General features: G+C 41.9%; 2 protein-coding genes across 6 annotated transcripts in view; both read right to left on the bottom strand.

Annotated features, from left to right (window-relative positions):
- The window catches only part of ENTREP1 (endosomal transmembrane epsin interactor 1), a 116,299-nt gene extending 112,846 nt beyond the window's left edge, over positions 1-3,453 (bottom strand). The window contains exon 1 of the mRNA XM_053205293.1: positions 3,272-3,453. Within this exon, the coding sequence (XP_053061268.1) occupies positions 3,272-3,433 (162 nt within the window). The 5' untranslated portion in view covers positions 3,434-3,453. The remainder of the gene's footprint in view (positions 1-3,271) is intronic.
- Positions 3,454-6,130: 2,677 nt separating this feature from the next.
- TJP2 (tight junction protein 2) overlaps positions 6,131-16,735 on the bottom strand; it is a 125,782-nt gene continuing 115,177 nt past the window's right edge. For 3 of the 5 annotated variants that reach the window (XM_053205295.1, XM_015083981.3, XM_015083980.3), the window contains exons 18-23: positions 14,488-14,588; positions 13,056-13,268; positions 11,756-11,866; positions 10,072-10,401; positions 8,028-8,113; positions 6,131-7,126 (exon numbers count right to left, since the gene is read on the bottom strand). In XM_053205295.1, coding sequence (XP_053061270.1) covers positions 6,961-7,126; positions 8,028-8,113; positions 10,072-10,401; positions 11,756-11,866; positions 13,056-13,268; positions 14,488-14,588 — 1,007 coding nt within the window. In that variant the 3' untranslated portion in view covers positions 6,131-6,960. The remainder of the gene's footprint in view (positions 7,127-8,027; positions 8,114-10,071; positions 10,402-11,755; positions 11,867-13,055; positions 13,269-14,487; positions 14,589-16,735) is intronic. The other 2 variants (XM_053205296.1, XM_015083983.3) reach the window with 1 other exon arrangement.

Genomic DNA, 16,735 nt, shown 5'->3' on the forward strand with positions numbered 1-16,735 from the left:
TGGTGGAAAAGATATCTACAAAAGTTATCATTTACTATTCTGTAGGCTATTAACCAGGTTTGTATTTAATTCAGAATTCTTACTGTAATATTCCTTAATTAATTGCTCATACCTATCTAGTTCCTCAAGTGCTCTTTAAACTAGCATGAACACCTTACTGGTACCTTCATTAGGGAATGGATTGAATCAAGTCTTCAACATGTATTCATTTTATATTTGCAAGAGAATCATAATTTCATCCTTTTAAAAATTATACTTCAGTGTGTCTTTTCCTAGCCAAACTAAATTCTTAGCAGTTTTTCTTGACTTGTTTTACTAATGTTCTCCAGTTTACATCAGTGGTATGAGTTGGGAGTTTAAATTGGGCCTAACATCAGCAAACCATCAGGTCATCAATATGTTCTTGTGGAAAAATGGCATGTTTCAATTTATCTCCCCCTCATTCATTCATTTTTTTCCCCGACAAACATTTCTAGAATATACGCAGGACACTGAAGAGGATACGAAGATGAGTAGGTCATACACATACTCCCTTTGAAGATTAGAGGTGAGTGGGAAGCGTATACATACGTTGACACTTAGAATATCAGAGAAGACGGTTAAAGGGCTATGGGAGATTACTGAAGGAATTGGTGTTAAATTCGATTGGAGACATCAGAGAAAGCCTGACAGAGAATGTGACATATCAGCTGAACCTAGAAGAATGAGTATGATTTTGAAAGATGGTAAAGAAAAGAGAAGGGTATTCTTAGCTCAAGGAACAACAGAGAATTCAAGAAACGTATTGGTCAACTGACATCAACTCCTTTAGGCTCCTCTGACCCAATTCCAATGGGTGTGGGGTGGGGGTGGGGAGAAGCTCCCCCCGCACAACACCAAGCAATTCGAAAACACCATTTGGGTGTCAGAGAATTCAACTCAGTTCTGACACTGCCTACCCAGCGATAGCATCAGATTCCACAGGTTAAGGACTCAGTGCTACAAGACTGCCCTCCACCCAATTCTGATGCCAGGCACAAGCTCCAGGTTGTTGCCTGTGTTTCTGACTGGCTACAGATTAGAGGTTCCAACCACTTCCTCAACACAGAACTCAGAGTAACACTTACTGATGTTACCAGCTTATTAAAGGATATGATCAAGGATGCAAATCAACAGTCCAATACGTAGGGCAGGGATGGGGTAAGTTTGTGGAGCTTCCATGCCCTCTCCTGGGTGCCACTCTCCCTGCATCTCCGTGTGTTCACCAACTGGGAAGCTCTTTGAACCCAGTCCTCTTGGGTTTTTATGGAGGTTTCAGTGCATAGTCATGATTGACTAAGTCATTGCCCATTGGCTGCTTCACCTTCAGGGGTGAGGGGGTAGACACTGATGGTTCCAACCCTGTAATCACATGGTTGGTTTTCCTGGCAACCTGCCCCCCATCCATGGGTGGAGACCAAAAGTCACCTTCGTTAATACAACAAAAAATGCCTTTATCACTCTTAACACTTCGGAAATTCCAAGGGTTTGGGGAGCTGTGAGCCAGGAACTGTGGGCAAAGATAAACATTAGAAATATATTCTGGTTATCTAAACGACCAAATATATATTTCTTACAAATCACAGTATCACAGTCAGGAACAAGCCCTTCTTTGAAACTGGAACATATATGGGCTTTGGAGGAGAAAGTTACCTGAAAAAATATTTGCATAACAAAGTACTCCAAAATTCAATGGTTTAAAACAACACCCGTTTCCGGGTGCCTGGGTGGCTCAGTCGGTTAAGCGTCAGACTTTGGCTCAGGTCATGATCTCCAGGTTCATTGAGTTTGAGCCCTACGTTGGGCTCTGCGCTGAGAGCTCGGAGCCTGGAGCCTGCTTCCAACTCTGTGTCTCCCTCTCTCTCTCCCTCTCAAAAATAAATATTTTTTTTAAATATTAAAAAGCAACAACACCTGTTTATTATTTCTCATATATCTGCCGATATAGGCTGGGCTCAGGTAGAATGTCTCTGCTCCACAGCTCTCTCTCACCCTCCTGAGAGAGAAAAGTAGCTAGCCTGAAGAGCTTCCTCTCAGAGGTGCAAGGGAGAAAGACACATGGTCAATCCAAAACCAAGAGGTGGGAAAATATATTCCAAGCCTTCAGTGGAAGGAACTGTAAAGTGAGGAAGGGCATGAAGAATCAGAACGAATGATGCAGTCTACCACAGGTACAGATAGTAGAAAAGCTTGAATGCTATGATAAAGAATTGAACTTTGTTGCCAAGGGACTAGCTCTTACTTGTTCTCACCACAAGAAAAGAAATTATGTAACATGATAGAGGTGTTAGCTAACACCCAGGTGGTAATCACAATGCAACACATAAATGTATCAAATCAACACCGTTGCATACCTTAAACTTACACGTTATATGTCAATTATAGCTCAGTAGATTAAAAGAATTTATTATTAAAAGAATTAAACTTTGCTGTAGGCAAGGGGAAGTCATCACGTGTTTTAAGTAGCAGGAGACATTCTCAGATCTATGTTAGAAAGATGATTCTGCCTGTTTAGCTAGATGGAGGATTAGAGAGTTTACAACCATCTGAACTAGGGTAGTGGCTGTGGGAAAAGGGACAACAGAGGGACAAATTAAAAAATAGCTAAGTAGAACAAAGTAGGTCAACATTTGGAGGAAGAGCAAGAAAATCAAAACACCACTCATGTTTCAAAATTGGTGTAGTGAAACCAAATGACGACAATACTACTAGCTACTTTTATTGAGCACTTACTTTGTGCCAACTACTGCAAACATTTTATGCACACCATCCCATTTAAGAGCCACAATAAAAAAACTGTGACATGGTGTTACCGTTTTCTATCCTTATTTCATACATGAAAAGAATGAGGCTTAACCAGTTGGGTAAACTGCTCAAGGTTATATGCTAATAACTGAACAAAACTGGTGATTGATGGAAGGTTGCTTTGATTCCAGAACGTGAGCTTATCACCTCTAAGAGCTGCCTCCGCAGTAGATCACCACCTGCCTCTACACATGCTGCGCAGATTGTGGAGGCACTAATTTTATGCGCCAATTCCTTAAAATAAATCTCGATATACACACCCATCCTGTTGGTCCTCTTTCTCTAGGGTCTCTAGGGAACCCTAATACAGGTACGTAGGCTCTCCCTTCCCCACTCCCCCTACATACGATGCTCTCGTTCTTCTACTGTCTCCCTCAGCCCATCCTAAAACATCATACAGAAAACATCTCCCATCTTGGAAGGCTCAGTAGATTCACGGCCCACTCACCATCCTGAAACACGCGGCCAGGTTTCCTCCGCCCTCGTGCCTCGCTCCACTGGGCGCTTCACCCTTTTTCGGCAGCGTCTCCTCAAACCTTTGCTTGAGCGCGAGGAGTGAGGCTGCGCAGAGCAGACGCACGCACACGCACACGCACTCACGCATGCGCATATGGGCGGGCGCATGGGCGCACGGGGAGCAGCCCTGCAGAATCCGAAACCCCGCTGGTGAGCAAGTAGCCCGACTCCCTCCCGCCTGGAGTGGGAAAACTCTGAGGCACGTCTTTTACGCCATTCATCGCCATTCATCGGCGTTTCTTGGCGGGATTAAGCGCGGGTCTCCCGTCACGGAATTACCTCGGACTCCGCGGGCACTTTGTGTCCTCCCCTGGTGCCGAAGCGGGTACCCGAATTAAGACCTCTCTTCAGCCTCCTTTCCCGCCATTTCTGCCGCCCGCGAAGCCAAATCGTGGTTGACAGCACCAGGAAGCGCGGGAGCGGATGCGTAGTTACGAAGCCTTTTTCTGGCTGGCAGAGACCGAGCCCGCTGCTTGTGGGGCAGGACCACGCCGAGGACGCTGGAGGTCTTGGGTGAGGTGTCGAGGCCGGAGGCCAGGCACTTGCTGAGGATGCTGTGGTTGGGGTAAGTGCCAGGTTTTCTTCTACGCCTTCGCGTGACGTTTGCGTTCTGCTGCGTGAATCTACCCCTGTGTTTGAACACCCCGCTTCCCCCAGTCTTTGAGTAAAATGGATTTTCCAGAAGGCGATGTATGGGGGAGGGGGCTTTATGCCTGTCGTATGGCTAGTTGGAAGGCGTTGGCCCTAGATCTTCTAGAATGGATGTCTGGATTAGTTCACGCTCCGGGGTAGGGTTTCGATACTGCAGTTTTCGGGCGCCCTTCTCCAGAATGTTTACTGAACGGACCCTTGGAATTGTGCTGCTGGCTTACATGAAAGAACGCGGTAAGAAACAGACCTCCGGGGTTGTGGATGGGGCGTGCGAGTCTTGATCCCGGGGTTGTGAGTTCCGGCCCCACGTTGGGTGTAGAGGTTTCTTAAAAATAGAATCTTTTAGGGGCGTCTGGGTGGCTCAGTCGGTTAAGCGTCCGACTTCGGCTCAGGTCACGATCTCGCGGTCCGTGAGTTCGAGCCCCGCGTCGGGTTCTGGGCTGATGGCTCAGAGCCTGGAGCCTGCTTTGGATTCTGTGTCTTCCTCTCTCTCTGCCCCTCCCCCGTTCATGCTCTGTCTCCCTCTGTCTCAAAAATAAATAAACGTTAAAAAAAAAAAAATAGAATCTTTTAAAAAGGCGGGGGGGGGGGGGGGGGGTACAGAACTCCAAAGTCATCCTTGCAAGCAAGTGGCCATGGCTGTGGGACACAAGGTAAAACAATACAGAATAAAAAGAATGGGAGTAGGGGGTTGACTTCTAGAAGTTTCTCCACCTCCTTATGGACACTTTGAGTCAAGTCAGGTACCAGTCGTCTCGTGCCCTACACTGGCCTCTGGAAAGCAGAGGAGCCCAGTGTGCATAGTGAACACTACTCTCACTAATGGCTTTGTCTTTCCTGTTCTGATATTCTCCTCTCTTCTTTCCTCATTTGCCTAGCACCCATTTCTTCTCTAAATCATAATCCACATGTGTTGTAGGCAGCCTTAAATCCTTCCCAGAACAAAGAGTGTTAATGAAAAAGGGGTGGGGCAGGCTCTGTGGTCCATGGGGCATACTCTGGGACATTATGGGAAACAGAGGTCCTGCTTGTCTGCATCAGTAATTGTACCACAAAAAAAAGTGCTAAAGCCAGATGGCAGCCCAGCTCCTGCTGAAATGCCTCCTCTCCCCTCCCTGGCTTTGCAAAAAAGCTTGTTCGGGTAGATAAAAGGACACAAGCAAACTAAATCATCATATAACCAGTGTATCTTTTTCTGTCCACAAAAGGTGACTTTATTGACGAAATACAGAGATTTGAGTCACTGTCTTCAGGATTGCTCAAAAATTCAAGGAACTGCACTAAATAGTTTATGAATTACAGCACCCAGACTGATAGAGACGTAACCATGACGTATTTCTAATACAACTCCTTTTTTGAGTAAGCTAAATTTCTAACTCAAAGCTAAACATCTTTATGGCAATTCATATTGTAAAAGACTCTAATGGAATCAGGACTCTTCTCTTTTCCTGACTTCAGTGTACTTTTGGATTCATACAAGCCCCAATTCCTAGGCTGTCTTGTTTAAATTCTAAACATAATTCAGCCTTTAAAGAGTGAATGTGCGAGTATAAATTGATGCAACTCTCCTAGGAAGCAATTTGGCAACAAGTACTAAGGGCCTTAAAAATGGTCCTTATGCTTTTGCTCAGTAATTCCACTTCTGAGAAACTACCGGCAGAAAAGGATGAAAATGCTGATCATTGATATAAAGAAATGGATTGCATACAGAGGTACATTTCATATAAAAGAGGCCAAAAACTGGAAACAAACTATCAGATAGCAGAATTGCCTAGTTATGAAGTCACAGGTTATGCTGTTCTGCAGTTACTAGCAATGATGTATACCTGAGTTTTAACTCCCTGAGAGAAAGGTTCGTGATAGAATGTTATACAGAAAAAGTAAAAAACAGAACTGCAAATACAGTATATTTATACATACTATAGCCATCACACACACAGACATCTGCAAGACATGTACTTGAAGGAAATGCACCAAAATTATCTGCAGGATGAGATTTTGGGTAGTTTTCATTTTCTTTTTCATATGGATCTTTATTTTCATGTTTAGCAGCGAGTGTGATCTCATTTCATGATCACTAATTGAAATAAAAGTTGCCTTTAGAAACAAGAACTAGTGTAGAAATCTACCACAAAGCAAATTATTGGTTGCAATAGCCTCCTTTTTATTAAATTATAAAACTGTTGTCAATACACACATTTTTGGAAATGTGGTTTTTCCAATTACCTGCTTTCGTGGAGCACATGGTTTTAAACAAACAAAAAATTTCTATACCAGTATCTTGGTCTTCAAACTATTTAGCACTGGTAGCCAAACCACCAGGTATAGCTACCATATATACAGTCAGAATTTATGGAAAATATTACAAAGACAAATGCCTTGAAAAGATGACACAGTGCAGAGAAAACCATAGCTGTTAAGCTGGTATGAAACTGTAGTCAGTGTTTTAGTCCATTATGGCTTTGCATAACGCTCCAAAGGAAGAAAATTTAAGACACTTCTCATCAAAGGCACTTAGAGATGTAATAAAATATTTCTTTGAGTTTAGTTTGAGTCCGGAAATATTTTAATTCCTTTTTCACATTCCATCTCTCATTGAAACAGTCCTTGAAGGCAGCTATTAATGAGGGAAAATAGTTATCACTTCTTAATATACACGTTAAAAATACGCAAACAGAATTGATACAGATTTTGGTCCACTGAAGCAGTTAACAGTATCAGACTGTTACGTTTCTCTTAATTCTGAGCAAAAAGCCATAAACTCCCCAGACCCAGTTCCACAAACAGAGCCCTCAGTTCTTAATTTGCACTGTCTGTCCCCTGTACTCCCCATGAGGAGGAAATGGGACCTCAGGTCCCACCTCTATCTCCACAGTGCACTTTGCCTGGAAAGAACCATCCCATGACTCAAAGGGGAGCGCTGCTCTGAGGTGGAGCAGCAGGGAGACAAAAGAGTCAATTTGCAGGCATCTATAATTCTGTGTCCCGATACCGGGAAGGCTGGCCGTAATAACCGCGCTTTGAGTGTTCTGACAGCTGCTGGCGATATTCTTCTTCCTCAACGTCACTGCCATAACTTCCCCTGGGGTCCTGGTAGAGTCTGGAAGGACCTTTCTGGGGTTCAGGTGGCCTAGAACTAACAAAGTGAGAGTGTTAAATGCGTCACAAAGCTGAGCCAGGGCCTCTGCCCGTTGAAGTGCGGCCATGAATCCAAGACAGATCACAAACTTGGAGTCGAATGCCGCACTGTGCTGTTTAACCAGGGTTACTTTGGGCCCCACTTCAGGTTAATGGTGGGGGAGTAATCAGTTAAGGCTTATTGGGCAGTGAGTGAGGAAGCCAAAGTACCCTACCAAACCCCTTTTGTTGCCAGGGGCCACCTGGTTGGCTGTACCACTGTTCAAGTGTTAAAGAAGAAATTTGCCTCTAGTTTTCTATTGCTGTAAAACCAGACTCTAGTTTCCAGTCAGAATGGCCACAAGAAAATGTGACTTTTTTTTTCTATTCTCGGAAGCAGGAAATGATCCAGTATAAAGCCTCTACAGGAAGACACTGTCATAATTCCTAATGCTTATGTAGCATTTTAAATAGAAAGCATCTTACCAACACTGGTCAACTGATTGTCACCTTCCCTTCAGACCACAGTTCAGTATATGTGGCCTGACTTTGCTATGTGATACAAAGGAGTTAAGGAGCTTGATTAAGAGCCAAAATATATTAGTGACAAAACAATTAGTGTTTAAGCCCCAGGAATTTTGCTCATGTGCTATCCTAATACAATTAACCTGCAGTGTGTCAAAGGGGACTACTTTGAAGTGTCAGTGATTACATTTTGTCGGTGTTAGTACACAAGCAAAATTTCTATGAAACTTTGTATAATGTTTACAATTAAACTTGGCTGAGTAAGTAAGGTAAATAGTTCACCAGGAAAAAAAAAATCTCCTTGTTACATTGAAATGTGGGGAAGAATTCTTTCTTAGGAGTCCAAGTCCTAGACAAGCCCCCTTTTTAGACCTATACTGCTGAGCAGCCCTTACCTTGTATTCTGGGACAGGCCAGGGTCTGGCTTGTGTGTTTTAATTGGAACTGCATAGATATCAGGATGCTTCTGAGCAATTTCAATCTGTGGGAATTAAGGGGGAGAAAAAAGAACAAAAAAAGAAAGAATGAATGACTGCTGGGTGGCTTGCTGGATTCTTGCTGGTCCCATTTTCCAATCCCATTTTTAGTAGAAAAGGAAAAATAGAAGCAACTCTCTAGTTTTTATGGTTGTATATGATGGCCTAATGTTTAAGTTCTGACACATGCTACAACATGGATGAACCTTGAGGACATTTTCCTAAGTGAAATAAGCCAGTCACAAAAGGACAAATACTGTATGATTCCATTTATATGGGGTTCCTAAGTAGTTAAATTCATGAAGACAGAAAGTAGTATGGTGATTACCAGGGATAGGAGAAGGGGTAACAGGGTGTTGATGTATAATGGGTACAAAGCTTCAGCTAGGGAAGATTCAAAAGTCCTGGAGATGGATGGTGGTGATGATTGCATAAAAATAATTGAAAAACGGGGCACCTGGGTGCCTTAGTTGGTTAAATGTCCAACTTTAGCTCAGTTCATGATCTTTTGGTTTTCTGAGTTCAAGCACAGGTTGGGCTCTGTGCTAACAGCTCAGAGACTGCTTCTGATTCTGTGTCTCCATCTCTCTCTGTCCCTCCCCCGCTCATGCGCGCACGCTCTCTCAAAAATAAATAAAAAACATTAAAAAAATAGTTGAAATGGAAAAAAAAATGGGGTGCCTGGGTGGCTCAGTCGGTTAAGTATCCTACACTTGATTTTAGCTTGGGTCACAATCTCATGGTTCATGAGATCAAGCCCTGCATTGGGCTCTACAGTGACAGTGCGGGGCCAGCTTGGGATTGTCTCTCTCTGCCCCTCCCCTGCTTGAGCGCTCGCTCTCTCTCTCTCTCTCTCTCAAAATAAATAAACATAAAAAGGGGGGGGGGGGATAAGAAAAATGTTCAGAAGCACTACTGCTGTTGTGACAGACTTAAAAAAAAACTCTCCCATATCCACTAGGCAGAATATGCTTACCTAAATTCTTCTTCAACTTTTGAAAGGTTAGATGTGCATATGGCACAAAAATTCAAACAGTATCTAAAAGTACAATCCATGGGGCTTTCAATTTTAGCTTCTAAGGTTTCCTTGATTTCTATGGTAAATCTGGGAGCAAATTAAAATTCAGTTACTAAGGGGCACCTGGGTGGCTCAGTCGGTTAAGCGTCCAACTTCAGCTCAGGTCATAATCTCACAGTTCAGTTCATAATCTCACAGTTCAGCCATGTCAGGCTTTTTGCTGTCATCGCAGAGCCTGGAACCTGCTTCAGATCCTTTGTCTCCCTCTCTCTCTGCACTTCCCCCACTCACACTCTATCTCTCGCAAATCAATAAATATTTTTAAAAAATAAAATTCAGTTACTGAACAAATATAACAAATGTTTTAATGAAAAATAACTTCAGAGAGGCACTGATTGTCTTGTCCTACTTCCCCATTCCAGAACCTGATATAAAGTTCTGAAGTGTGAAAAGCATAATCTTATTCACCTGTATTGTTAGGCTTTCTTGATTAGAAGAAAAAGGGCTACAGTGATAGCTGGCAGTCTGGAAATGACATACACACAGGAGGTGCCTGTGGTATCATGCATGTGAACATTCCTTTCATGTTGGTGGCAGTGGAAAAAGGACTCAAATCATTACATGAAATGAAACTGAACATTCTTGCTGTTGACATGCTAAGATGATCTAGGGGTTTAAAAATAATTACCCTTGTGGGGCACCTGGGTGGCTCAGGTGGTTAGGTGTCCAGCTTCAGCTCAGGTCATGATCTCACAGTTCATGAGTTCAAGCCCCACTTCGGGCTCTCTGCTGATAGCTCAGAGCCTGGAGCCTGCTTCAGATTCTGTATGTGTGTGTGTGTCTCTCTCTCTCTGCCTCCCCCCACCCCCCCCCCCCATACTCTGTCTTTCTCTCTCTCAAAAGTAAATAAAACATTAAAAAAAATTTTTTTTTTTAAATAATTACCCTTGCATTCTGTGCTTCTTGGAGCTCTTGCATTCTCTGTAATCTTGCCTTGTGATCCATCTTCTCAAATATTTTTACTTTGCCCAGGACAGACTTGGGAGTGCCATCTTGCTCCTCACTGCCCTCTCCTACCTCCTCACTCTCTGGAGGAGGGACAGGAGTGGAGGGCTTCAGTATAGACTTTCCTAAGGCAGGTTTTGCTGCAACAGGAGGAGGATAACCTTTGGTAGATGCCCCAGGAATTTCATTACCAGCAACAGCTGAGGGGTTTGACTTATATTCATGGGATCTGGAGAAGTCAAAGGATTCTTCTCTGTTCTGGGTTTTGGCCTGAAGAGAACAATGAACACATTTTTACCTTGGGTTTTCAGTTTACTTTCAAATCTGTATTAGTGATTTAATACACTCCCATTTCCTAATCAGTTTCCAGAGGTGGTCAACAAATACCATTCTGACAAGGAATCAAATACTACAGGACAAACAGCCACTGGGTGGGCATCCTGAGCCCTACCTTGCTTCCTACAAAAGAGTATTTAGAACTCTAGGAAACCAAGAGGGTGTTGGGGAAGGGCTGGGAGGCCTGCAAGTGTAGAGGCAGAGCAAACCTACTTTTGTACTAAAGGAGATTAAGATCAGTGATCAGTATCTTGGAGAAGGCCTCACAACAAGTCAAGGGGGTTCAGGATTGAAGAGTGGGATCCTGAGGGTGCATGCCCTAGTCCAGAGGGGAGGCCCATGTCCAGCCACATAGGAGACTGGAGGTTGGAGTGGGAAAGGTAGCAAACAATGCTAATGGCCACTCCATCTTCACACTTCGATCCTAGGCCTGCTTGTACATTTTCAGTGATATATTTTATGAGGTCACTATTTCTGACAACTCACACAATCAGTGATTACTTTTTTCCTATCTAAAGTATTGAGTTAAATGGAGAAGTTTTATTGGGTTATACTAAAGAAAAAGCCTGTTTTTATAGATTTGATTCAGAAAGGGGTAAAAATATATGATATGCACTGTATGTTCTTACACTGATTCTGTTCTCAGAAATTAATTTAAAAATAAATTAAGCTGAGGGGCACTAGGTGGCTCAGTCAGTTAAGCATCTAACTCTTGATCCAGTTCAGGTCTTAACCTCACGGTTGTGAGTTCAAGCCCTGCATTGGGCTTTGTGCTGGGTGTGAAACCTACCTATAAATAAATAAATTAGTTAGTTAAGCTGCCCTCATAATGAGAGGCATAATAAACAGTGGTGGTGATTGTGTTCTTCAGCAAACTATCAATAGGGACTTTCTGGTTTATCTAAATTGTGGGCAGAAAACTAACTCAAAAAGAAAAACAGATTCTGAAACTGGTGCTTCTGGGCATTCACTATTTGTCAAACTTTTATTCTTGCTACAAGGAAGTTTTTTTAATAAAAAATGAATGAATGCATGAATAAGTGAATAAGTAAATAAAATAACAACAATCTTAAAACAGTATGTTCTCCTAAAACTACCTTTCCTTCTTTTTGCTCTTCCCTCATTTTGGGGTTCACCCACAAACCAAAAGACACATTTTAACAGAAAGTGTGAGTCGGAAACATAATTCAATGCCTTCTTATGGTGTGTGCTCTTTCCTGGCTATGCAGGAAGCTGTCGGGGTATCTGCTTCTTCTTCCTCCCCAACGTGGGCTTCCCAGCCACATACCTTGGGTGGTTCTGGCTTGAATGCTGGGGGTGGGCTACTGTCCCTAAGTTGATCTCTGCTAGCAGCCCTCCTCATCTGAGCTCGTGGCTCTGGGCTGGGTTTCCTTATGCTCTACAAGACATAAAGGTTCATTCACAACAAGAACATCCCAGCAAAGAAGAGAAAACATTCATCTGCTTTGCTGGAGTTCTGCCAGTTTGCAAAAGTTCAGAAGTTGAGGTTCATAACTTGCATAAATTGAGACACTGACCCAATGCTTCTTTACTGAAAAGGCAGATACCAGCATATTCCCATTAGTAAATGCTTAAGATACTTTTTTTAAACTAGTTACATCCATTGGTGTAGTCTCTTCCTTTAAAATAATCCCCCACCCCCAAAGTCTTCCTAAAGTCTAAAATCTCTTTGGTCACTTATAGCTATTAATATTTTAACCATTAGCACATCTATAACTGCAGACATTCAGGAGTTAAATTATTCTTTATAACTTGTCCACTGGTATATACTAATTTTTTGGCCGTGGTAGGTTTTATCCCCCTTCAACATTTTTGTTTGTTTGTTTGTAGTTTTATTTCATCAAAAATAAAATCATTTACCAAAATGAGCTAACTTGCTAAAGAGATGACAAGAATAACTATTCAAGTATATGGATAACCTCATCTACATTGACGTAATGTATCTGAGGTGCAACTACTAATTGATCTCAGTGCTGTTGACATGATTTCTAGGATCATAGAAGCTGTCTATTCACTGGCCAGTGGATGCACAGTACACATGATCAGATACATATTTGACCATGAACTCAATTTAGAAATTGAAATACAAGAGAGAAGGAAACTGATGGGGAAACACTCAGGAGTTCTGGCAGGATTAGAAAGGTTAAAGGTAGGATGGGTAAGAAAAAGCAAGGATACCTAAAAGTACAGAGAGACCTAATCAAAGGTTACAAGTAAATACAGCAAAATTGTATTTATAAAAAAATAATGTTCCACTTGTAATTTGGACAGCTGGCACATAAAATTGTTCAGTGTATCCATCATGATTGAGAACATCAGTGTGATGAGTGCTGATCCCTCAACCTCTCCCAGCGCTAAGTTCCTGTCCGGCTTTCCCATGGACCACAAATGCTATCATGCAGGCACTGACTTAGAATAAGAAACTCCCTAGAAGTCATCTGTTCCAACTCTTAGGAATACCTTCTACAGCACCCTGAATAAACAGTTGTCCAGAAGAATCCAAGTGAAACAGCAGAACCTCTTTTTCCTGCCCATGGCCTCACAGCCTGTGGCCTGCCTCACCTCACCTCCTCATGCTGCACCGGCTCCGAGGAGCGGGTGATGGAAGACACCAGTGGCTCCTCAGCTGGCTCATCCAGCTCATTGTCAGTGTAGGCGCCTCCTTCGCCGTCGGTGTCTTCAAAGTCACTGATGAGGCGGCTGTCGCAACTCAGATAGTCCGCGCCCATGGCAGTTAAGTAGGACATGCGGTCTTCAGGGTCATCATCCATCCCTTCCATCTAGAGGAATTTGTTTCGGAGGGTCAGTGGGGTCGACATGGCTCCTGGGAGTGGGGACTCAAGAAAATTCCCAAGGGCACAGCCAAGTGACTGAAACCTGACATGTTCTAGAAAGGGAAGTCATCTTTATCTTCTTGAAATCACTTGGCTTTAGATTATTATGTTAATTTTTTGTGCAGGGACTCAAACTAGGAACCCTCCACCCTATCTAGCCTTACTACCATCCATCCTTTCTACCATTACTGAGCCGTGCTTCCTCAGATTGTTGTACTTTTCTTCCAGAATTTGGCTACTTTCCAGCTTTTTCTGCTAATACTTGTCTCCTAGTAATAAATGCACACTGCTCGGTGTTGCATATGTCTCCACTCATTCACTCGATTCTCAAATCCTTGAGGAAGGAAGCTATGTCCTGTTCAACCTGTTCTCACAAAAGAGGTTCTAGGGAGCCTCAGCAGGCTATAAACACTCAGAAGATGCTAGACACCTTGACTAAACATGCAGTTTCCTAAGGGCAAGACTAGCACTCAACAATCTAATTGGTTCCGCAACAAAATCATACCTCTGACGTCTCACAAACTGGTTCGATTCAGCTGGACTACAGAATACTAGCACCAAAGGCTCCTTAGAACCACAGGAAATTACATAATCTCTTTGCTTCCTCCCTGCAGTAGAACTGTGGGCAAACTACCTGCATAGATGAGAAGCTAGCCAATTTTAGAAGCCTACACAAGCTTCCTAGCACCCTCTAATCAACCTACTCAAATTCCTAGGACACATTCTCTGCCAATCTTCTTTCTAAGCAAATGACTCCAACTCAGCTAGCTTTCCCTTTTTAAATTAATTTTTAACCATATTCTCCATGATTCTCACCCTCACCTTTCCCCCTCATGCTGAGTTTCCCGTGTACTTAGTAAGCTGTGGATGGAGCTCAGCACAAGATCTTGTAAGCTCTGATTAGTGTGCTTGGAATACAACACTAGTTACTACGTTAAAAGTAAAAGGGAAGTGAATGTAGGGTCACATACATCACATTCTGCTTTTCTTGGAAAAGTCCCTTCATTTTATTACGTTTTCAGAGAATTTATAGAATTTCAAATCTGATTAGCACAGATGTTGGAATCACTTCAAGTGGGCATAGTTTTACTACATTCACTACCCTCCTGAGAAAAGATTCAGAATGTGGACTCTCACCTCATAGCAGAATATCTATGCCACATACCTTTCCTTCAGACACCCAAACTGCTTCTCCTTGCTGATGCTGAATTGAGTCCTTCAAGCTGCCAAACCAGCTATCATTGGCTGAATTTAGGTTGATTGTAGCTACAGAAATGTAAACAAAAGGTTTGCATCTACTTCCATAGCAATGTTTATTAAAAATGCTATTTGACCTCATTTTATTCTTTTGTCATATACGAATTAAAACTCTTGACAAATCCAAGAGAAAATCTGCATATATTTGAACAATAAATCCCTTTAGTCAAATGTAATTAAAACCATTACCAGTCCACCTGTTGAGAGTTTATATTACAGATAGATGTTATAAAGCTAAAATTGAATTTCTTTCTTTTCAGAATGTCTGTTTTTCAGAAAGGCTACCTTTAGAAAGTATGTTTTTAATAATTACGTTTTTAGGAGCAAGGATAACACATCTAAGCCAAATATAAAAGTATCTTAAAGATCATTACTTGGACATATATGTTATAAAGAAGAAAAACATATACCAATTTACTGTTACCATATACCAATAAAAAACTGAAGGTAACATTTAATGTTACCAAAATGTATATCACTTTGATAGGCTTTAACATTTTAGAATATACCTACAGATTAACCAAAATCTATAGGTGTATATTCAAGGAATATACATTTTCTATTCAGAACAAAATATATCTCCTATAACAGCACTTACTACGGATAGACCAAGCACTTTTCCAAATACCTTACTCATTTTTTATTTATCAAAACCTTGCAAGGTGGGTATAGCTATTGGCCCCATTTTACAGAAGAAAAATTGAGGCACAACAGTGAAAAGTAACTAGCTCAAGGCCTCACACCAAACAACTGAAAAAAACCTAGATACAAACTCAGAAGTTTGCTTTCAGAGCGTATGGCCTTAGCCACCGCACAACACAGCCCATCTAAAAACAGATATGGGGCACCTGGGTGGCTCAGTCAGTTGAGTATCCAACTCTTGATTTTGACTCAGGTTATGATCTCACGGTTCAGGAGAGCAAGCCCCATGTGGAGCTGTCAGCACAGAGCCTGCTTGTGAGTCACTCTCTCCCTCTCTGCCCCTCCCCCACTTGTACTTGTTCCCTCTTTCAAAATAAATAAATAAACATTAAAAAAAATAAAAACAGGGTGCCTGGGTGGTTCAGTTGGTTAGGCGTCCGACTTCGGCTCAGGTCATGATTCAGCAGTTCATGAGTTCAAGCCCCACATCGGGCTCTGTGCTGACAGCTCAGAGCCTGGAGCCTGCTTTAGATTCTATGTCTCCCTCCCCTGCTCATTCTCTCTTTCTGTCTCTGTCTCTCTCAAAAATAAATAAACATTAAAAAAAATTTTTAATAAAAATAGATATAAAATACCAATCAAGTAAAACATATGCATTTGTTCTCCAGCAGTATGTATTTATGAACCTAACAGGGATAAACTGATAGAGCAAACTGCTCCAGAATAATAAATTGGGCCTAAAATGATCAGAGTGCAGGTATATTAGGATTTTTTTTAACTATGTCATAGCCTCTTATTAAAGGCTATGGCATTATGTGTAGCACCCCAAAGAAAATTGGGGCTTACTGGTAATTTAATTTAACTTATGTACCCTACAATTCACCCATTTAAATGGTGGTACATAAATTAAATTCCAATAAACTTATTCATGTGGCAGAGACCCCCCTCTAAACGAGCAACCGTCAACCAAGGTGTCCAGCCAGAGAGTACAGCATCTTCCATCTGCTTCCTGTGGTTTCCAGGCTCTACCTTCCCTCTGGAAACCAAGAACTGGCTTGGCTACTGTAGTTTGGGTTCCTTCACCTGGTACAGGATTCACTTTTCCCCTCAAGCCTTTGCAAACACTGTATAATGACATGAACTTTTTTTTTAAACATGGAATATTGAAAGATAATAAAATAGGTATAAAGTAATATCACTAACAATAATCAGTAGCCTTTGTTCAGTACTTCCAAAGTCCCAGGACTGAACTGTACAAATTTCACATTACTGAAACCTGGGAAAGCTGAAAAAAGTGTCAGATTATTGTGTGGTATTTTTTTTTAAAAAATCCCCATGATTTCACAGAAATGGTGGCCCTGTTTGGGTCTCAGTTCACAGTTCCATTTCATTGGTCTTCAAACCATGAACTGAGTGCTTCAGGAATTTCAAGAAAACATGCAATTCAAACTTCATGTTTGAAAAATCATTTTTGTGACAAGTACACAGAAATGCATTCTAGAATAAAAATTTTT

The sequence above is a fragment of the Acinonyx jubatus genome, chromosome D4, assembly GCF_027475565.1.
Source record: "Acinonyx jubatus isolate Ajub_Pintada_27869175 chromosome D4, VMU_Ajub_asm_v1.0, whole genome shotgun sequence".
NCBI lineage: Eukaryota > Metazoa > Chordata > Mammalia > Carnivora > Felidae > Acinonyx > Acinonyx jubatus.